At 40.6% G+C, this 23,397-nt stretch overlaps 1 protein-coding gene across 1 annotated transcript; it reads right to left on the bottom strand.

The window, feature by feature from the left end:
* Positions 1-2,415: 2,415 nt before the first annotated feature.
* On the bottom strand, positions 2,416-14,945 carry SC5D (sterol-C5-desaturase). The gene is made up of 5 exons (XM_002914078.4): positions 14,790-14,945; positions 7,119-7,336; positions 6,224-6,356; positions 4,535-4,635; positions 2,416-3,999 (listed from the first exon to the last, which is right to left on the bottom strand). The coding sequence occupies exons 2-5, from the start codon at positions 7,326-7,328 to the stop codon at positions 3,544-3,546; spliced, it is 900 nt and encodes a 299-aa protein (XP_002914124.1). The 5' UTR covers positions 7,329-7,336; positions 14,790-14,945; the 3' UTR covers positions 2,416-3,543.
* Between the last annotated feature and the right edge of the window lie 8,452 nt (positions 14,946-23,397).

Here is a 23,397-nt window from a genome sequence, read left to right as displayed (position 1 = left end):
CACAGTTTAATACAGTGATGATTCGCACACAGTCTCTACTTTGAGGTAATCTGGGGTCTAGAATACACAGGGTGCACTTAACAGTGTTAGAGGACAGAAAGCAGTGACTGCTGAGAGAAGACTGCCCGTCAAGGTTTTTGACTTTGAAGAAGTTGCAAAGACAAGGAAAGCAAGTTCTTTACCCCTTATGTTGTCTTGTTTCTTTGGACATCTTTTTTCATGCTCTCCTCAGCAATCTCCTGGCCTCCAACTTCTCTTCTTTCTGGGTCAATCCCAAATCTTTGTTCTGATTTGTCTCCCTACTTTCCCCCTTCCCCCCAGACACCATCTCTATTTAAATAATCTGCCAGCACTGCGGACTCCGTGCATTAAAACCGGCACTCCGAATTCTCTGCCAGGTCTGTCCCTGACTTCTTGAAGATGGGAAGAGAAAGAAACGTGGGCCAGGGCAATGAGAAGTAGGAAGTTCACAGCATGTAGGGACAGGGAGACAGAGACACAGACAGCAAAGAACAGGACGGCACCCAATATAAGTCTCTGGGTTTTTGAAATGTGTTCTTATACCACCTCCTTCCATTTCCTGATTTCTACTGTAAAACTGGAGAAAGTAATCTTGACTTTCCCCTTCTGATCTTGAACTATAAAAGGTTTTCAAGTCAAGGGGAAAAGTCTTTCACTTGATGTTCCTATGGGAAGGAATTTAGATCCTCACTTCCATGAATACTGTCTGAATTCCTCTAATGGAGACGCGGACAATGCAGTGGTCAGACCAGGAACACTGCAGGACCACTTAGCATAATATTGCCTAGTAAGACTAGAATTTAAGAAAAAAGGAGGAGGGCAGAGACTAATTTGATTATGACTAACATCTTTAGGAAGCTTTCCTCTCCCTATACGTTATGTCCTTTCTTTTCTAGTAGCTATACAGTAGTAAGAATCTGGAGGAAACGAACACTCATACTCAGAGTAATGGAATTAAGGGCGCCAAGACATGTAGTGGATGGATAACTTGAAATATTCTGGGGGCTCATTCATCTCTTCAGTGCCTTTACTGTGACCCCCAGAAGGAGAAGGATAAATTATGTGAGTATGGCAAACAGGCTAGTAGTTCCAGAAAGCAGTTGCCCCGTCCTCCCAGGCACAATGAAGACACATTTCCCAGAATCTCTTTCAGTGAGATGGGCTATTCGACTAAGTTTTGTCTAAAGGAACATGGGTAAGGGATATGCAGGACTTTTGGGCCCCCTCCTCCTGTGGACTCCTCCAACAAAGAAGACTCTGGAAACTGGAGACAGGCAGCCCCCAAGATGGGAGGAACCTGGGTCTCAGAATGACTGTGGAAAGCTGTCCACTGACCAGAAACATCCACACTGGGCTTTAACGAGACAGAAATAACCTCGGAAAAGTCAATGCAACTGCATCCCAATTTCCTCATGTCAAGGACTTGTCATGGTGCCTGATCAAGAGTAAAAGCTCATTAAATCTTAGCTGTCACTCACGACAGCTCAAAAGCTTGGGGATGCATCAGAAGCGGTCCCAAGAGGGAAGTGTAGACCAATACAGGCCTACCTCAAGAAGCAAGAAAAAATCTCAAACAACCTAAATTTACACTTGAAGAAGCTAGAAAAAGAACAAATGAAGCCTAAAGCCAGGAGAAGGAAGGAGATAAAGATTAGAGCAGAAACAAATGATCTAGAAACAAAAAGAAACCACGCAATAGATCAATGAAAACAGGAGCTGGTTCTTTGAAAAAATTAGTAAAATCGATTAACCTCTAGCCAGACTCATCCAAAAGAAAAGAGAAAGGACTAAAATAAAGAAAATCACAAGTAAGAGAGGAGAAATAACAACCGACACTCTAGAAATACAAGGAAGAGAACATTATGAAAAATACCAACAAATTAGACAACCTGGAAGAAATGGATAAATTCCTAGAAACACACACTACACCAAAGCTGAAGCAGGAAGAAATAGAAATCTTGAATATTAGCTGTCATTATCACAGAAAACAAAGCTGACTTCTTAATTTCCTTCTTCTGGTGGGGGGCAAAGTGGAGCACTGGAGGCAGGGGCAGGGAGTCAGGGAAAATCACAGGCTGTATCTGTCGGTTACAAAACACCAACTGGTTCTCTAGTATGTTTAAGCAGAACAACACTGTGATAGTAACTCAGAAAAAAACTACTTTCTTCTGGATCCCAAGCATTACATTTTATGACTGGTCTCTTGCTAAAACACTCAAATCTAGTAAGATATGCAATATAAAAAGAATGTGATACCCCTTTCTTTCTCCCCTTGACATTGAGCATTTGGGGACATTTAAAAGTTCTGACAATCCATGTCATTTATGTGGTTTCAAATTGACACAAAATTTGTAAAAGAATACTTTGTGCTGTTACAATATTTAACTGATACAGTTTAATAATAGTAATAACCAACTTTTATTGATTTTACATAAATAGCTTATAGAATGCCTTTCCAAGCCACCTTTCTCCAACATATTTATGTTACAACATACAACATTTCTTTATGAAACTATTTGTTAAATCTTTTTGCACAGAAAGTGGGGAAAAGTGAAAGGAGAAGAGGGAAAATAAGATTTCAAAACTAATCTTCAGTGATGGGCTTAAATATTTGGCAATTACTTCCTTTTATAGGAAATTATAGGATTGTAACTTTGAAACATATCAAAAGTGCAGTGCATCCATTTAATTAAAAAAGCAGTAGTGTCAAATATATTATCTGGGCATCAAATTTCCCTTTCTAAATATATTTAGGTTCACATAATTTTATACTTATTAAATAATGGTTTAAAATAATAACCACCAAAATCTTTAAATAATCCCAGATCTGGATTAAATCATGGTAGTATCAGTATTTTTTAAAATTCTAATTTATTTTCTCATCAGTAAAATGTAATATTTGACCATGTCCCCAGAGAATAAACTTCCTACGTGTAGGAAGATGATAATCTTATTAAATCTGCTACTAACTGGGTCATTTACTTGGCCATTAATATGTTATATCAGATTTTTTTTGTTTTTCACACTGATGTATCCACTTGAACAAAATACTACAGGTAGTCATTATCATACCAACATTGAAGACTTAACCATTTCTGACACAAGGAACCACGTTTATATTAGTATCTCTTTGTTATGATGCTGTCTTGGTATTATCAAGCACAATGTATTTTTCTTAATGAATATGGGTGGATTAAGGCAAACGGACATAACCTAGTCCCCTCAATAATTTATTCTCTATCTTTATAAAAATTGTTGTTGAGGCTATACAAATTACAGATATGCCAGTACAGAGACACGACTTGTCCTTGAGACCAACGTTGACCTAGTATGGTAAGCAGGAGGTTAAAATCTCGGTGTTCACAGCATTCTTTCCTTGATCTACCACCACGATCACTCCTCTGCAGTACCTACAATGTGGACTCTCAAATACCATTTCCTTGCTATGTCTCTTGTTGTATGTATGTAGATTATTTTTCCTTATTAAAAATATTTCATAATATTTAATAATAGGGTAACAATCTACTCAGTCTTTGTCAACTCTCCACTGAATAATTTTTCATTTTTACAACCATTTTCTACATGGCTGTTGCACTTTTCTTCTGTCATCTTCTTCACATAACTAAGTGGTCCCTTCCCTTCAAAGGAGGAAGGGTTTTTGAATGAGCCTCCAATTCTATCCCACAAGGTGAAATACTGTCCAAAGTTATAATCAAAGAACATGTGGTGGTCTGTATGATGGGCTGAGCCGTTAATAAATGGCCTTAAGATTTGGGGAACACGGAAATCACCATCATGAATGGAAATCGTCCAGATATTGACCAAGATGTACAAACTTAAGTAAACCACCTTGTGTAATGGGAAGATAAAAGGGTATATATGGTAAGGTAGACTCTGAAGGAAGCCATCCACAGGGTGAAAAGCATGACTTGCAAATGGAGAAGGAATCTTCCAGAGATGATGAGGTTTGTGTATGCGCTACAGAAGAAAAGAATACAGTTAAGAACCACCTTTACTTTTCAACTTAGCTTTTCACGCTCACATTGTGGAAATGACCTAACTTAAAAAGTCTCTTTAAATTCCACAAAATCACTTTATAAAATGCACCCTTTACCTGAAAACAGTACTATTTTAACACAGCCCCTCCAGACTCATAAAGAATACAAACAAAATGCACCAGGTATCTGTCATGACTTGGCTACCAGGTATGTAATAAGTTAGAGGAAATTCTTGGAAACAGGAAACAGAATTTGGGGGCACCTGGGTGGCTCAGTCAGTTAAGTGTCTGCCTTCAGCTCAGGTCATGATCTCAGGGTCCCAGGATCAAGCCCCGCATTGGGCTCCCTGCTCAATGGGGAGTCTGTTTCTCCCTCTGCCCCTCCCCCATGCTTGGGCACTCTCGCTCAAATAAATTAAATCTTAAAAAAAAAAAACCAAACTAGAAAACAGAATTTGTAACCACACACTGCTGAAATGTATATATATTTTCTCTTTCCCCTAAAAATGACTCTACCTTATACACAAGTCTGTGATGAAGGCCTCTGTGAATCCAGTAGATCAGCATGTCAGTGAAAAAGAGGAAGGACAGTACACTAACAATGAGTTGAAACCAGCCTAGAAGAGAGAACACGTTAGATCAGAATCAAGATCTGGCTTCCAGGACCAGAGTTTACTCGGTACTTGTCCATCTAAGTGCACAAAACGTAATCCTAGACTCAAACACTATAAACTGTTTTGGCTAATGCAATACATGATAAATTAATCTCCCTTAAGTCTCTGGTATCTGCTGCTTTCCTCATTTCCCTCCCATAAAAACTTGAAGTTAAACTATGATGGCACTTACGAGACAGAAAAAGCATATGCCTAAGGCATCTTTCTTATTTAAATCTCTAAGCATAAATGACCCCATTTATTTTTCCTTCATATTAACTTTCGTAAAACATACCTTTACATACGATTTTCCTGCTTAGAATATTGTTTTCCACTAAATACCTCAAGCCTAGCATTTACTGCATAACCCAACACTTCCTGATCTTTCCAGCCTCATCTGTTCCTGTACTAACTGCGCTGGTTTTCTCAATGACCTTCCAACATCTTGAAAGCCTTACCTCTGTACCTTGACTTTTTCTGTTCCGGGTATCTAGAACATTATTTCTCCTTTTATTTTTACTCATAATCCTATCCACTTTTCAATCCTATCCCTAGCCAATTCATCACCCTACTGTATAATTTTTGTTCCTTTCTTTAAATATCCAACCTCTTATTTGTACAACAGGTGTGCTGGCACCAGCAAGCCTGGGTTCCAGTTCTTACTTGCTGATCCACCACTTACTTGCTGAATGACCTAGGCAAGTTACTGTACATTAATTTACTCACCTATAGAAGGAACCTAACAATAGGACCCATGTCATAGAAGTGATGTGGAATAAAACAGATTGATACATGTGAAAAGCTTAGAACTGTAGGTGGTACATAGTAAAACTCAATAAATGTTAACTACTGTTCTTACTTTCTAATACTAGATACTAGAGATGTATCTTCATTAAATAATTTCATAATTTCACAAAAATTTAGTTTAGGCACTGCAGGACTATCTATAATAGAAAAAAAAAGGAATAATCCACAGGGGATCATTTAAATAAACGGGATATCTACACAATATACTATAACTAATATACTATATAATGAAAATATGGGCATATATACTACTAAGAAAAAAATCAAAGTCCAAACCAGTTTGCACGGTAGGGTTTCATTTTTGTAACATAAATAATGAAGTAGGCATAGAAAAGTGGAAGGATATATGTCAAAAGGGTAATTTCTAGGTAGCAGGATAGCGGATTTTTAAAACTCTGTCTTTTCTGATTTTTTCTAATTATCATGTACTACTTGAGGGTTTTTTGTTTGTTTTGGTTTTTGGGTTGGGTTTTTTTGGAGTCTGAATGCACTAAAGAGAATCGTGAACAAATGCAAAGGTCTGTCTCTGATTATACTCAGCTTCCCCTGGGCACAATTCCATCTACAACCAAGACTTTAAAACTGATAGATTAGGAAATGTATGTCTATAGCAAGACATAATACATAAAAACAGAGCACTAAAAACAAGTAAACAACTTGTAATTATTTTCAAAGAAGAAAAAAAGAGGCAGATCGGTTCTTTAGAGAAACCACTCTGTGCCTGATGTTCATATTACTTACTTACCGCTGGGAAACTCTCCTATGTCATCGTATAATTTGCTGTAACCTCTCAACTCTAGCAGGAACAGTGACACAGTAGGAATACTCATCCACGGCAATGACTGGACAGTAAATGTAATCTCTCTATAGACTTGATTCTGAAAATGAAATTGCCAGTACTTAAAAAATCACAAAATCTATGTTACACAAAAACCAGCAAAAAATTGTCTTGGATTGGATTTTTACAATCTCTTTAATATGAAGGAGCTTGCCACCAAACTGTTTCTGTGAAAATGTTAATATGTGGGAATGCATGAGTAAGGAGAACATTCCTTTTGTAAAGAGCAAATGCAGTAAATAAATTCTGAAACTTTCTCTCCTTCCAACAAGATCTGCATGCTAGATTTCTATATATGGAATAATCATGTCTTTCACAAATAATGTCCACTCCTAACCCTCTCTTGATTTTTTTTTTCCAGTCCTTGTAGTCACTGATAAATACAAATAACTGGAATAGAAAAATGACTGTAAACAAATCTACAATTGCCTATCTAGCCAAAAAATAGACATGTAGTAAAAAACATATTTCAAGTTTGTGAGAGTCAAACATTAAAACAATTACACAAATGTGTGCATTTATTTATTCATCACTATTAGCAAAGAAATTCATTCCTATGTATCTAGGAAGACACCAGGCTTCTAATTAAAAAAAACAAAAACACAACAAAGTTGGATTCATTTATTTGTTTAAATTAAGAGAAGGAGAGAGGGGATTAGCCCTACCAAAAATATCGAATGCATCTGAGGCTGGTTGCAAAAATTTCACTTAATGGTTATAATCAGTTTAATCTGAATATCTCACAAATACCTATCATTTTTACTGTAACAGTAGCTAAAAAGTAGGTAAGAAAATCACTTACCTTTAAAAATTGTGGATGCTTCATTAATGAATGATCATAGACAAAATAATAGCTCAGTGTTGCAAAGAAGAAATAAAGGACATAAGCACCAAGATTTGTTATAATCAGGAGACTAATAGTTTGTCGGAAGATGTCATCCTCAGACCATGAGGCTGGATAGATGTACGGTGTAAAAAAATAATAATCTGCGGCATTGAGTACAAGATCCATCTTAGCCCCTAAAGGATAGACACGTGCAACAATTATTTACCCATGCTGATATTTCTCAGTGCAAAAAACTTTTGGAAAAACTATACATGAAGTTCCTGCTTTAATAAGCACTTTTGGTGTAAGTCTGTGGCTACCAGAGTCCCTGAAATACCATCTTTAGAGCCAGAAGCGTTCTTAAATATCATCTCTAGTCCAATCTCTTCATATCATACACAGGGACATCAAAGCTCAGAGAAACTGAGGCCCAGAAAGTTTTCTTCTCTAACAACCAGCTGATAAGTGGCATCAATGAGGATCTAATGCCATCTTGGGGTTCTGTTCCAATGTCTCCTACGGCAACGTGGCAAGTAGTAAAGATGTGGAATGAGGGCAGGAGGTACTCAGATGTTTACTCGTCTGGCAACAAGTTGCAGCGGTACATCTTTTCTAAAAGTGCTCCGATTTCAGAGTTTTCCTTCAGTGCTGAGACTTAAAGATAAATTTGCTAGATGGATCTATGCTGCCATCTCAGGGACTACCTGTTCTTGTGACAGAAGGAAAGGCCACTCCCATTGACAGAACAAAAGGAGACAGATAATTGACATTAGGAACTAGAATACATCTATTCCTCTCTCCCCAGTCAATACTCTAGATTGGGGGCTGACAACTGCAACCTTGTAACTAAAAGTTGAGGAGGAGAATGCACAAAAAAGTTGTCTGGGAATAATCTGAAATTTTCAATGGTCTTCAGTCCAGCCTGACTAGAGCTTGGATCACCCATACGTGCTAGTGAACCAGTGGGAAGATGTTTGCCCAGGTATTTTGGAAGGTTCATTTAAACACCGTGGATGTGAATATATATTGAGATCTCATTTCTTAGCTCTCAGATTAAGGAACATCCTACGGTCTGATGATATTCTCTGCTGGTAAGGTTGTAGGGAAACAGGCACGATCCTACCCTGCGGTGGGCTTGCGAAGTGGTGCCTCTCCTACGCGGAGCAATTTAACAATATGCTACCGCGGTATTCCACCACCCCTGCAAATCTATTCAGCGCTCAGGCTGTCATCTGGTATTGTCTTAGCTAATTCATCAGGGTTATGTTTAGCTGTTTCATGATCAGCAGAGTCATTTTCACCATACTTTAAGACATTTTTCACTACACGGCTTCCTAAATTTCGAATCTTCCCTTCTTAATACTAACATTTGTCTTGAGTAGAGTAGTTCTTCATGATATATCTTAGGTCGTTTCACAATCAAAAAAGCAATCAGTGGCATTTATTTATGGTCTTGTCAAATCTACTTAATCAAAACACGGTGAGGATCTTCATTTGCCGTCCTGGTCTGTGGTTTCCCGTTTTTCACTAGTTCTTGGTCCTCACCACCAGTGTAAAACTTCAGCCATCTGTTTTTTTTTTTTTTTTTTTTTTTTTAAGATTTTATTTATTTATTTGACCGAGATAGAGACAGCCAGCGAGAGAGGGAACACAAGCAGGGGGAGTGGGAGAGGAAGAAGCAGGCTCATAGCAGAAGAGCCTGATATGGGGCTCGATCCCATAACGCTGGGATCACGCCCTGAGCTGAAGGCAGACGCTTAACCGCTGTGCCACCCAGGCGCCCCAGCCATCTGTTTTTCTAGTCTTTAAGTCATTTGGGGTGGTAATGCCCACGCTGTCTTCTTCAGTAGGAGGCCTCACAGACACCATGCCCAAGCTCCTACAATAACTCCATGTCTGTGCTATTCCTAATGACGGACGCTTCCATTCGTTCTGTTATTCACACAGGCTATCTTTATTTAAAAAAAAAAAATTTCCTTCTGCAATTAAACCCAAAGGAACAAAAACAGTCCCAGCAAAGACCAGAGATAGGGGTACCTGACAGGTGCACCAACACACGGTGGACACCTTAGTCAGCTGGGGAAAGCCTGTACCATCAAATGACTTCGAGTGCCAGTGTTTTTAAAAAAACCCAAAAAACAAAAAAAAGCAAACTTCTGGTTTTTCAGGGCTTTTCAGACTCTGAAACTGTGGCTAAGGGACTGGGGACCTGTGTTCCTTTGTGTGACCTCATTGTTGTTTATTTAACTCATGTATAAACATTTGGATAGATTCTCACCTTATGCTATTTAAAACAATGCAACAATGATTAACCCAATATTGCATAAATGTCTACAAGCAGAAGAGCCAGGACCAATATGAGCTGCATCGGTAACTTTGGCAGATATTGTTAAGTTGCTCCGCATAGGAGCTGCAGCACTTTGCAAGCCCACAGCAATGTAGGACTGTGCCCGTTTCCCTACAACCTTACCAACAGAGAATATCATCAACTTTAGGGATATTCATTAATCTGAGAGCAAAGAAATGATATCTCAGTATATACTTATCTTTTTATTATTATGAGTGAGGCTGAGCATCATTCTATATATTTAGGGTAATTTATATTTTTTTCCTGTGAAATTTTGTTCTTATCCTGTGCCCATTTCCCCACTGGGCTTTTAGTTTCTTTAAATCTTTTTTTTTTTTTAAGATTTTATTTATTTATGCAACAGAGAGAGAGACAGCCAGCGAGAGAGGGAACACAAGCAGGGGGAGTGGGAGAGGAAGAAGCAGGCTCATAGCGGTGGAGCCTGATATGGGGCTCGATCCCATAACGCCAGGATCACGCCCTGAGCCGAAGGCAGACGCTTAACCGCCGTGCCACCCAGGCGCCCCATGGGCTTTTAGTTTCTTAAAATCAAATTCTAGAAGTTCTTTATTTATTAAGACTGTTTATTCTTGTTTGTGATAGTAGTTGCAAGCATTTTTTTTTTCTCACTTTGTCATGGAAAGTTTTCTTTTAGAGGATTTATTTATTCATTTGAGAGAGAGAAGGAGGGAGAGAGATGAGAGAGCACGAGCATGGGGTAGGGTCAGAGGAGAGGAAGCAGCAGACTCCTGGCTGAGCAGGGAGCCTGATGCACGGCTCAATCCCAAGATCCGAGGATCATGACCTGAGGCGAAGGCAAACACTTAACTGAGCCACCCAGGCATGCCTGTCATGGAAAGTTTTAATTAACTGATGTCAAATGCCAGATATTGGTATATATCCTTCACTATACATTGTTAATTCAGTCAAATAAGTATCAAGCACTACACTAGGTAATGAGCACATAAATATTGAAAAGATACAGCCTAAATCCATCTGAAAGGTAAGGCAACTATAGAAACAAACAATTACATCACTACAAGTGCTATAATAAAGGTATATATACACAAATTCTATATATCTAGAAAAGACAACACAACTACCCCAGCTTATAGTAGAAGGCTTCATAGTGACAACATCTGATTCAGGCTTTAAAGGACATTATCAAAAGGAAAAGGTTAGGGATGGCCATTTCAGGTAGAAATAACTTGCAGGGCGTCTGGGTGTCTCACTGTCTCAGAGTTAAGTGTCTAACTCTTCTTGGTTTTGGCTCAGGTCATGATCTCTTGGGTCGTGGGATGGGGCCCTAAGTTGGGCTCCGTGCTCAGTGGGGAGTCTGCCTGAAGATTCTCTCCCTCTGACCCTACCCGCCCCCCCCAAATAAATAAATAAATCTAAAAAAAACAAAAAGAAAAGAAAGAAAGAAAAAGAAATAACAACTTGCAAAGGGATGGAAAAAGTCATGGTATATTCATGACTCACTGGGTGCCGCTGGTGGGTGCAAAACAGTAAGACAGGAGTGAAATAGAAGAGGGAAACTGTTCCAGAATAAAGCTGGTAAAAGGAAATTGGTATCAGGCTGTGAAGAGATCTGTTGCCCTGCTAGGGAATATGACTCTCCCTCATACATGATGGGGAGATACTAAAGGTTTCTGAGCAGGAAAGAGGTTCTAATCAGACCCATATTTCATAGAAACCACTCCTTTAGGAATATGAGTGCTGATGAGAAGCAGAGACTAATTTGGTTGCTCCTGTGGTAGACTAGCTCAGCAGCTCTGAGAAAACACATACACGTTCATCGGAGATGTAGCAAGTATAAAACCCACAGGGATTGATGACCAGTTAAATACTGGAATGTGAACAAGGGAGAAATTTAGGATGGCTGTGAGATTTTTGCTGGCCTGAGTGGATGCTGATGTCATCATAATCACAAGAGGGAATGCTGGGAGAGCTGGTAGATGTGGTGCCACAGGGACAGGGGTATAAAAGGAATGAGGGATTCAGCTTGGGTCTTAAATCTAAATAAGCATACACTAATAAGCTTTAAGTCTATATTTACTCTTAGACATAAGCAGTAGACTACATACAAATATGAATTTGAAGTTCAAAAGTGAGCTTGGAGTAGTTAAATTGAAACCATAAAGAGTAGACACTGCCAAGGGAGATAAGGTAGCAAAGAAAGTACACGAAGTGATAGCCGGAAAGAGACATTTCAAAACAACCTAACAATTGAGAAAGATATTGTGACACCATTAAAGGTTGGTTAAGAGTTTACAGACTAATCTGGATATTACCTACAGTGTCCCATAGCCCTAAATCACTACAGTACGGTACAACCAAAACAGCACAATGCAGCCAAAACCAACTCAAACATGAAGACTCTTCTTTATTCAACCTTTAATATCAGATGCAAGTAATAACGTTCAAAAGATCTCAGTCCTTAACTTTAAAAAAACTTTTTAGTTTTGCTTTCATCTGAAGACCATGCTAATTTTGTTAATTTGTATATTCCCTGGACATAATTGCTGTTATAGTAAACCAACACCTGGACGGGAGAAAGAAATGTACCTCAGTCAATCTAGCGGCAGCTTAGATACTGTGAAATAAAACCTGTTTTAAGTGTTTTTTAGAATTTTGGTTTCAATTAAATTTGTTGAATGTAATAATTAAATATTCATAAACATGTCACTATACTTTCTGACATCTAACAAAAAATCTTCTGAACTCAATAACAATATGACTTCAAATTTAAAATTTATATTCAAACCCACATTTGTAAAATGGAGATAACATATCTTCGTTATAGAATTGTTGTTAAGGTTTAGAGACTGAGTTCCTAGTGTTTGGGCATGATCTGACAGATAAAATAGGAGCTATTATTACTGCTGTTACGGGGCCAAAGCTGAGTCAAAATTGCTTTAAACTAAGGGAGAAAAAGGTGTCATTTGATTTTTCTTTGAAAAATAATTGATGATATCTAATATCAATATTTATTATACACTTGGTACCATAAGTATTAGCTCTTTAACACTAAGAGTTTGGTTCTAGTGTTATAGGTACTATTATGGATGAAGAAGCTGGGTACACGGGGCGCCTGGGTGGCACAGCGGTTAAGCGTCTGCCTTCAGCTCAGGGCGTGATCCCGGCGTTATGGGATCGAGCCCCACATCAGGCTCCTCCAGTATAAGCCTGCTCCTTCCTCTCCCACTGCCCCTGCTTCTGTTCCCTCTCTCACTGGCTGTCTCTATCTCTGTCAAATAAATAAATAAAATCTTTAAAAAAAAAAAAAAAAAGAAGCTGGGTACAGGAAATTCAAGTCATCTGGGTCACCTGGGTGGCTCAGCCAGTTAAGCATCTGCCTTCGGCTCAGGTCATGATCCCAGAGTCCCAGGATTGAGACCCACGTTAAGCTTCCTGCTCAACAGGCAGTCTGCTTCTTCCTTTGCCCCTCATTCAGTTCATGCTCCCTCTCTTTCAAATACATAAATAGAATCTTAAAAAAAATTCAAGTGATCTGCTTGGGATCATCAAGTAAACAAATGCTGGGGCTGGAACTCAAACACATGCAGTCTGGTTACTAAGTCCCAAGTTGGCTTTTTTTTTTTTTTAAGAGTTTATTTATTTGAGAGAGAAAGTGAGAGAGCACGCACAAGCAGGGGGAAGGGCAGGCAGAGAGAGAGGGAGAAACAGGGAGCCTGATGCAGGATCGATCTCAGGATCCTGGGATCATGACCTTAGCCAAAGGCAGACACCCAACCGACTGAACCACCCAGGTGCCCCTCAAAGTTCCAAGTTCTTAAAGCAAGACTTGAACCAAGTTAGACTGCCTCTTCATCACTATCTCAACTCTTCATCCTTGATTTTTTAAATTCTCAGTGACTACAAACTCTCAAAAATTTTGCATTTCTACCCCCTTAGGTCAGGGGCTCCATTGACCCTAAGTTAAATATCCCTGATTGAAACAGAAGCTTGTATTATTTTACCTTTACAGAAACAAAACTTTTTCATAAAAGTTACTAATAAAATACAATTAGGCTAGAATGACTGAGTCTATTGTTAGTTTGGCCTTACTTTAAAAGTATAGATAATAATAGTTCACATTCGTTGAGAAACAGGTATTATTTAAAAGCATATTTTATGTATCACCTTGCTTAATTCTCACAACCCTACCGGGTAGGTACTTCCATAACTCCTACTTTATAAATAGGGAAACTGAGGGCAGGAGTATTTAAATAACGTGTCAAGTAATAACCGGGAGGTATATTCCAGAGTCTGTTCTCTCGGCTTCTACATTATATTATCTCTCAACTTGTATACATACAGATGGGGAATTCTGAGTATCTCATGCTAATTACATTACATAATAAATGGAAAAGCATTCTGTAAGTGATCAAGGATCATGTATTTATCATTTTTTAGATGCTATCGTTAGAAACCTAAACACACACACACACCGACGGTGATATTTAAAGCCAGGTAACTTGCTGGAAGGTTTTGGTTAAAAACATCTGGCTAGCACACCAGGTTGGAAACTTTTCGTACTGACATTTGGAACTTCACCCATCTATACCATCTCCAAATCCACTGTGCTATAACATATGGACGCCAGTAGACATGATGTTTTCCTTTTACGATGCTAACTTAATAGATTATTTCCCTTCCCTTTTAGTCTTCTCAAACCGTTGACTGTTGTCTCCCTCCATCCTAATTACGCTGCAGTAACTGGGGTTTGTGCTGTAATGGTCAGGAGGTCACAACCTAATTTCTTTGCCCCTTTAAGAAAGAAAAATCTCTCCAACACAGAGGGATATCCGTCTCAAAGTAAAGCATTAGTGTTCGCTGGACAGACTGCCTTGGATGAGCGATCTGCAACAGCCAACATCAGATATTTCGTTTTCTGCACGCCTATCTTTGTGCCTGTTTCTTTCGCGTGCGGGCCTCCTCGGCGCCCCAAACCTCCTCTGGCCGGGCAGAGCCCCCACACCACAGGTCTCTGGGCCAGCAGGTGTCCCCTGCGCCCCGCACTCGACGCATTACGGCCCCGCCCGCTTCCGCGTTGCCCGGCTGCCTGCTAATCCCTGCTGCCGGTCACCTAGATAGCCCGGCGCCGGCCGAGAGCCTGACACTCCCACGGCGTTCCACCCACGCCTGCCTCTGGATGGAAAAGAAAGGGCCAGCCGCACAACTTCCCCACCTGAGACCCATCCTGCTGACTGCTCCCCATCCACTTTCCTCCCCCTCCTCGCCCGTCCCGCTCAGGTGTATTCCACCGCCTCCTCCCGCCCTCCGGTCATCCCTACCTCCAGAGGGTCAGTGGCAGATCCGGCCTCCGCGGGGTCGAAGGCTGCCAGGAACACTGGGCAGCCGGCGGCGGTCAGCCAGCGGGCGAGGCCTGGAGGGGCGTAGCCAGGCACACGCTCCTAGCGGCAGGAGCCGCCAGCCAATCAGGGCCCGGCGGCATAAGCTGATATGACGGCAGATCGCGCGACTTGGCGGCGCGCGGCTCTCAGTGGTCACGTGGGCGCCGCGCGCTCGGCCACGCCCCCTTCGTCCTCCTGTTGGAAGGGAGGGCGGGACGCTGGTTCAGGTACCGAAGCGGCGGAGGATGGAGTTTCAGGTTTTGTTTTTGTTTGCTTTTCAGCGGCCACTACGCGTGTAGTTCGGAGTCTTGCACGAAGCAGGCTTACTGTATTTATGCAGACAGTCCTAAAACCGATGCTTTACCTTGAGGGTAATAAGTATTTCCTTTGAGTTGAATGTCGGAGGCATTTTCCCACTCACGTGAAGGAAGCTCAGTATCTGTAAAACAGTTACTAATATTTCTCAGTCCGGAGCCTGCCCTTTTATATATCATTGAATGGGTGGAATTTGGCTGAACTAGTTTAGGTAGGTGTTTAAATGACAGGAATCTTTTCATAGAACAGATAAAGCCCGTCTGTGCAAACTAAACGGGAATATGGGTGGCTTCCTAGAGGTCTGCTTTTGTCTGGGAGTGTGTAGTTTTGTTTTTTATTGTGGTGGTTTGCTTTTCTAAACGTAAATTGCGGTCGTCACACTTGTAAATTGAATTCCTGGGAGCCTCAGTGTAGTGCTTCTCAAAGGCCAACCAGCAGTGTCATCACCTGGGAGTTGCTTGGAAATACAGATTCTGGGGAGCCACTAGACCTCCTGGATCAGAATCTCCCGGGGGTCCCAGGAATCTGTATTTTAACAAACCCAAAGTGAGTCTAATGTTTGTTAAAGTTAGAGAACCACTGCTCTAATTAATTTGACCAGTCAGAAGAAAATCTGGTCCTTCGGTTTTGCTCCCTCCAGAGTGTCAAGTAGAAGAAAATGCTGGAAAGTGGGAGATAACTAAGTTTGGGAAAGATCCATTTCTGTTTCCTTATAGGACCGTCAGAAGTGCTACCATGTAAGGGGAAAAATTATTAGACTCCAGTCATAAAACGCTTTTATATGAATATTGTTTTAAATACCGTGGCTTGCCTCCTGTTTTCTTTTTTTAAATTGCCTTGTAGCAGTATATTTGTTTCAGGTTTACAACATAATGACTTGATAACGGTATATTCGTTTCAGGTGTACAACCTAAAGATGTGAAATTGGTTCCTACTTTCCACATCACATTTCTTCTTTGTTTTCTTTGTTCTCATTTAATCCTTTAATTTTGGGGATTAAGATTTTTATGTATCATTTCTGAGGAACATAAAAATGTGGTTTGTTAACCTTAAAAATAAAACAGCCAGTTATTTTTCCAGCAAAAATGGGTTTATTTGGGATTAGTAGAGAACTGCAATTTGGGACAAGCAAACTATGGCAAAATCATGGCAAATCCACAGAACAAAAGAGAGAAACTCTAGTTAATAGAGGAAAAGGGGAGGTTGGGAAGGCTGTCGTAAATAAAAAGTCCATTGGAATAAACTGGGAGTTGGAAGTAGAATGGCTTTTCATTGGCTGAGTTGTGACAGTCTTTCATTGGCTGGGTTGTTGCCAGGGCAGAGGGAAACGTTCCTCTTACTGGGGTAGTAAAATAATAGCAAAATTAAATGGACTTGAAAGATTAGGCTCTTCTTTGGGTCTGCAATTGACTAGGAGCGGTAGAGTATGAGAGCTCCCCCTGCTGGCCTCTCAACTCCATTTTTAGTGAGATTTCCTTTTATTCTCACAGATTTAAAAGGTATTTATCTAGTACAAAGTTTCCGCATTTTGTGGCTGTTGTAGGCTTGCCTATGTGGTTTGTTTAGTCCACAAGTATATTTTTCCCTTCACTTGCATTAGGTAATTTCACATTTAAAAGAATGACCTATCGTGAAAGATTGGGAAATCTGACATTGAAATTATAAGCAAACTTCAAATATCCTGAATAGCTAGAATTTTATCATTGAATATGTACTAGATGATACAATACCACCAGATGGTGATACATGCTTTGAAGAAAACATAAGGGTGAAAGGATCACAATTGATGAGGGCTGTTTTTAGACAGCATGGTCAGAGTCCCTTTCTCTGTGTGGGGAACATTTGACCTGAGCGGAGTTAGGGGGCTTATTTAGTTGGAAGACTCTAAACTGAGATTTACAGTCCAAATGTTTTTGATGAGCTGGTAGGGCCACTGGCTCACAAACAGCTATTTGTATGAATTTAGTTATTAGAGAGAAAGGAATATTCAAGAAAAAGGCAGGTGCACAAGTATTCAAAAACAGATGTAGGAAGAGGAGATATTTATTTCTCAGCCTGGTGCCATGGATTAGGTTTTAACTTCCAGTATGGTACTTAATATTTTAGGGATCAGAGATCCCTCTGAAAATTAGATGAAATCTGTGGTCTCTGTGCCCCGAAAGTACACGTTGCATACAGTAGAAGCTCTTCCTAACCGCTATCCACTTAACTGATGTTCTCAATAGCCTTTCTGAAATGTGCCAGCTGATCTCTGGAAAATACTAAAGATTCACAGCTGGTAGCCTTCTCTTTGGTTCACTCCTGCGTATCTGCTTCCACCAACTGATGGAATGCTTTGCAAGAGTCAGTTATGCTTGTTACCAATCTATTGATTTCTGATGTACTCCTCATAATTATGTAATTAAATTACACAAATTGATAAAATTTGAGTCTGCAAAGAAAAATAATTATTTGGATTTTTTAAAGATTATTTGAGAGAGAGAGAGAGAGCGAGTGAAAGAGAGAGCATGTGTGCACAAGCAGGAGGGGCAGAAGAGGAGGAAGAGAACCTGAAGCAAACTCTGTGGTGAGTGTGGAGCCCATCGCAGGGCTCGATCTCATGACCCCAAAATCACGACCTGAGCTGAAACCAAGAGTCAGAGGCTTAACCGACTGTGCCACCCAGGCACCCCAAGAATTATTGTTTCTATGAAGACAAAGAATGCTTTGGAAAGACAGCATAAAGATGAGTGCTAATAAAAATAGCTATTGATTTGGGTGTAGGCAAGGTGGTTATGAGAGGCTAGAAAGACTTTTTCAAGCCCCAAATCTGGTAGGATTCTGCACTCAATTTGATTTGCAAGAGTCTTTAACTTGTCTCTACTGTGAAGAAATTAGAACTGAAAATCAAATGCAAAGCACTGGACATATAATTTAGGCAATAAAGACTACCCAGAACTCCAGTCAGAGAGACTGTACTCAAAAGAAAGGCCTTGGGGAGTGACTGGGGGATAAATATCTAGGTAAAAATAAAATTCTTAATGTGTGTGTGTGTCTCTCTCTATATATAGATGAGGATGTGGGTTAGGCTTCATGTGACAGACACCCAAAATAATAGTGGTTTTCTCCAGAGAAAAGTTTTTCTTTCACATAAAAGTGTTAATTAACATACTTGTCTATGGTAACAGACCCCCAAATTATAATGACCCCAACACAATAGAAATTTTTCACTAAAAAAAAACCAAAACAAACCAAACAAAAGCAGTTCAAATGGTTGGTCCTGGTCATTGGGTAGACCTCCTTTAAATGGGATCCAGGTTTTTCCATCCTGTAGTTCTACCATTATAACTTTGTGTTTTATCTAGAGAAATGGGAAAGAGGGAATGGAACATGCATAGCCACTCTTTCAAAGCCTTGGTCTGAAAATTCCATACATCATCTCTCACATTCTGTTGGCTACAACTCAGTTCCATGACCACTTCTAACTATCAGGGGGCCTGAGAAACGTAGCCTTCATTGTCTGTTTGTTCAGCTAAAATCATAGTTTCTAGGGGCCCCTGCCTTCAGCTCGGGTCATGGTCTCAGGGTCCTGGGATCGAGCCCCGAGTCGGGCTCTCTGCTCAGTGGGGAGTCTGCTTCTCCCTCTGCCTGTCCCTCGCATGTGTGCTCTCTCTCTCTCTCTCTCAAATACATAAAATCTTAAAAACAAAATAAAACCAGTTTCTATTGCTGTAGTAGTTATCTCTTGCTTTGTAACAAATCACCCCAAAATGTAATGGCTTAAAACAAGAAACATTTACTTCATGGTTTGTGTGGATCAGGAATCTGGATGCAGCTCAGCTGGGTCCTCTGGCTCTGGCTCCGGCTCTCTCAGAAGGCTGCAGTCAAGGTGTCAAGGCTCTTATTTGGAGAGGGCTGCTTCCAAGCTCACTCAGTTGTCTGTCAGCAGCCTCAGAAGACCCGCTTCCACGTTCACTCAGAAGGCCATTGGCAGCCGTTGAGTCCTTGTTGGCTATTGCCGGAAAAATTGACTTCTTGCCATGTGGTCCTGTCCAAAGGGCAACTTGTAACATGGAAGCTGAAACAGAGCAGGGAGGGGAGAAAGCAAGAGAATGAACAAGACAGAAGCCAGAATCTTTTTGTGATCTAATCTCTTCTAGAAGTGATTGCAGTATTCTTTTGTTAGAAGCAAGTCATAGGTCCAGCCCACATTCAGGGGAGTGGATTTCACAAGGTGAGAATACCAGAAGGCAGAGAACATAGGTAGTATTTTAGGTGCTACCGCAATTTCTCTGAGAGAAGGGAAAATAGATATTGGGAAACAAACAACCTCTTCCAAAGTGTTTATCATTCTTTTTTGTGATTCCACACTTGAATAAGCTTTTATCAATCAACCAACCAATCCCAAATATGTTGGATAATAATAAAAGTTAACACTTAAGTGTCAGGCACTATTTTTAGTCTTTATTGGTATTAATGCTTACACCAACCCTTTGAGGTAAATGTATTTAGCTTTGAGCAATTTACAAAGAAACTGAAGCACAGAGAATTTTTTTTTTTAAGATTTTATTTATTTATTTGACAGAGATAGAGACAGCCAGCGAGAGAGGGAACACAAGCAGGGGGAGTGGGAGAGGAAGAAGCAGGCTTCCAGCGTAGGAGCCTGATGCGGGGCTCGATTCCAGAATGCCGGGATCACGCCCTGAGCTGAAGGCAGACGCTTAAAGACTGAGCCACCCAGGCGCCCCTGAAGCACAGAGAATTTAAATAACTTAGCCAAGGGCACAAAACTTGCAAGAATTAGAGGAAGAATTCTGAGCTCTTTGTAGCTGGCTGGTGGGTAGATTGGCCCTGTGTGAGTGTTGGGCCCTTTTCCCTTGGATCCTCTTTGGATGGTTTTTGTCCCAGGCCTTAGGTAGTTTCCTTGCATGCAGGTGCCAGTCAGTACTCACCAGGGACCCTCTGTAGGCCTCTGGGATTCTCTCTGTGCAGCTCTCTCTTCTCTGACACTCTGTCCATGAACTTGAGCTGCCTTGGTGTCTCTACACTCTTCACTCCATCTCCTCAGCTCAGGCAGCCCGCTGGGCTCCACCTTAGTTCTGTCCCTGCCCTGCATCCTGGAAACTCTCTCCAGGCAGAAAGATGGGGCAGTCACTGGACTCATTAGTTTTCCATTTTTCAGGCCACAGTGTCCTTCATTACCTGACATCCCGTGTCTTGAAAGCCATTCTTTGATTGGTGGTTGTTTCAGGCAGGAGGGTAACTCTGGCCCCTCCTCCTTCATCTTGTCTACTAGCAAAAGTCAGAACTCATGCTTTAAGTGCATCCCCGTATCTTTTACAGCATGTAGGAAAGTGCGTAACATTTTCGAGAAATTTGTGGCCATCCTTATTGACATCCTGGGACCACGATCCCGTGTTGTGGGGCTGCAGGCAGTAACTGAATGGAGTTTTTGTAAAGACTTCTGTGAAGCACAGAGAACAGAAGCAAGGGATCTTTAGGATCAGGTGACGAAACAAGACACACAGAAGAGAGGCAGCCTTCTCATTTCGTCATGGAACACAGCCTGATTGCAGTGCAGAAGGGACTGGAAGGTATGCTATGTCATTTTAAACAATCTAGTCTATTTTCATCAAAGATGTAGGTGTGTATTATTTAAAAATAAATCATATATAATAGCTGATAAAGGAAAAAAATAGCTGTGTCTACCACCTAATGTTGCTCTGCCCAGGTAACTATTCTTTACAGTTCCAGCTGTATATTATGCCATGTACCCATGCATTCAAACATATATTAATTTTACTTGCTGTGCCATTTAGGGATATCTATCTTTCTCACTTTGAAGCCCTGGGATTAGGACTCTGGGGGAGAAACAATGCTTTTACAGAAAGCTGGCCATGTGACTCCTGTTAAAAACCAAAATTCCGCTCAGTAGATCTGAAGATCTATTGGGCTTTACTCAACCACTCATGAATCGGGCAGCATCCCGTCTTGCAAGTAGAAAGGAGCTCCAAGGAGGTGTACAAAATGCAAGGTTTTATAGGCAGGAGGAGGGTAAGACAAGGAAGTTAAGAGTGAAATGTTTCAGGCAAGGTCTCCTTCCCTTAGGGAAAAGCAGGGGGTCTTCTGACGCAGATCACCTCACTAATGCTGATGAGGACATCCCAGGCTGATTGGATTCAAATTCCACTCCTGGAAGGCTGAAATGCAGTTCAGTTAGACAGGAAGTCTTGGTTGGGCTTAGCCAAAGTGGCTCCATTTTGGGTCTGTTGTTTCTTTTTAGCACTTCGATGCGTTCCATAGCAACAGCGGAACGTAGGATCATTCACAGGCACCAATGAGGCACACCTGTAAGTTTCCAAAAATAACGAAGGGTGAGATTTGTTCTGAGACTATGGGTGAAGGAGCAAACGATCTGTGACATTTGAACTGTTAATGTTGATGTGTTGTTATTCATAACTGTGGGCTGGTGGGTCCTGAGGAAATTTGAGTTATAAATAAAAAATATATGCTGAAATAGAATAGTGCACAGACAGAATATTGACTTTCTCTAAGGAACTCCAAGCAGCTTCACAGATCAAGTTAAGACTTGAAGGAGAGATGGGAGTTCACCAGTGTCAGGCGATAGGTAGGACTAGAAGGGAAGGAGTCCTTTGTGCTGTGGGTGACAACATCAAAGAGCATAGCATGTTCTGGAATGTGAACATGGGACTATAAAGCTCAAGTTGAAAATTGTCTTATAAAGGAGACTGTGGAGGACGCACTGATGAATGAATTCTATTCGTTGGAATTCTTTTGAAGCCTGGGATGAATTTCTTCATGGGAGAACTTAATTAGCATCTGCCAGGCTTCTGGGGATTCTGCTAATCCAAGGTCTCTCTAACTTAAATTGTCAGTTTGAGGTCTTGAATGCTACCAGGATAACAAGAATTTGCCTGAGGGCTGGCTTTCAGCTCTAAATTCTTTTTTTTTTTTTAAGATTTTATTTTTAAGTAATCTTTACCTCCCACGTAGGGCTCAAACCTACAACCCTGAGATTGAGAGTTGCACGCTCTACAGACTGAGCCAACCAGGCACTCCTCAGTTCTAAATTCTTGCTAGTGATTTCGTCCTTTTGCTCAGTACCAATGTTTGAATCTATTTATTGACTTCTATAGTCCCCTGGAGCCAGCGGTGAAAATTTTTTAGTGAAGAAGTTTATCCAGATACCTAGGTCACCAATAATCAGAAACAGAATGAAAACCATCTTTCTGATGAAAGAGGCTAGCATTTTATTTACCGGCTGAGAAAATGATTTCCAAATTTCTGTGCTTTATAAAATTTGAGAAAGGGAAGAACATGGAAATGGCTAGTCCACATGACAGCTGGACTTTTCCCAAACGTCTTTTATCTACTCACTGCTTTGCTTATCACCAGTGGACTTTGAATGCCAGAGCTAATTTATTCTGGTCCCAAGGTTAGTGCCAAGAACAATAGTTTTGAAGACTCGGGTCCAATACCAGCATGGTTACCCATAAAGTTTGTAACTTTGGGGATTCATTCCTCCTCTGTAAAACACAGAACGCTAATACATACTGTCCCTAGTAGTTTGCTAGGAACACCATAATAAAGTTACCACAAACCGGGTGGCTTAAAACAACTGAAATTTATTGTGTGACAGCTCCGGAAGCTGAAAGTCCAAAATCAGGGTGCTGGTAGGGCCCCCTGAAGTGTTTAGGGAAGAATCCTTCCCTGCCTCTTCCTGGTTTGAGCTAATGGCCCTCAGTCCTTGCTGTTCCTTGACTTGCAGTTGCCTTACCTCACCCTCTGCCTCTGCCAGTTACGTAGTGTTCTCCCCATGTGTATGTCCAAATTTCTCTTCTTATTAAGGACATCAGTTACTAGGATTAAGGGCACATACTACTCCAGTAGGAACTGATTTTCATTAACTTATTATTTCCACAGCGATTCTATTTCCAAATAAGATTACATCCTGAAACACTGGGAGCTAGAATTCCAACATTACTTTTTGTGGAATTCAATTCAATAACGATGTTACTCCCTTCTCTGTGTTCGTCAAAACACATTATAGGTATTGTATATATAACACTTGTTTTAAAGGCTGCTAACCTTTAAAAAACAATTCCTGTATATTTAACATACAATGTTATATTAGTTTCAGGTATACAATATAGCGATTCAACAATTCTAAGTGTTACTCTGCTCATCAGTGTAAGTATACTACAAATCCACTTTCCCTATTTCCCCACCCACC

Source organism: Ailuropoda melanoleuca, chromosome 8 (genome assembly GCF_002007445.2).
Source record: "Ailuropoda melanoleuca isolate Jingjing chromosome 8, ASM200744v2, whole genome shotgun sequence".
In the NCBI taxonomy this organism is placed as follows: Eukaryota; Metazoa; Chordata; class Mammalia; order Carnivora; family Ursidae; genus Ailuropoda; species Ailuropoda melanoleuca.
Note: the sequence above shows the minus strand (reverse complement) of the source record. Positions and strands in the feature narration are given on the sequence as shown.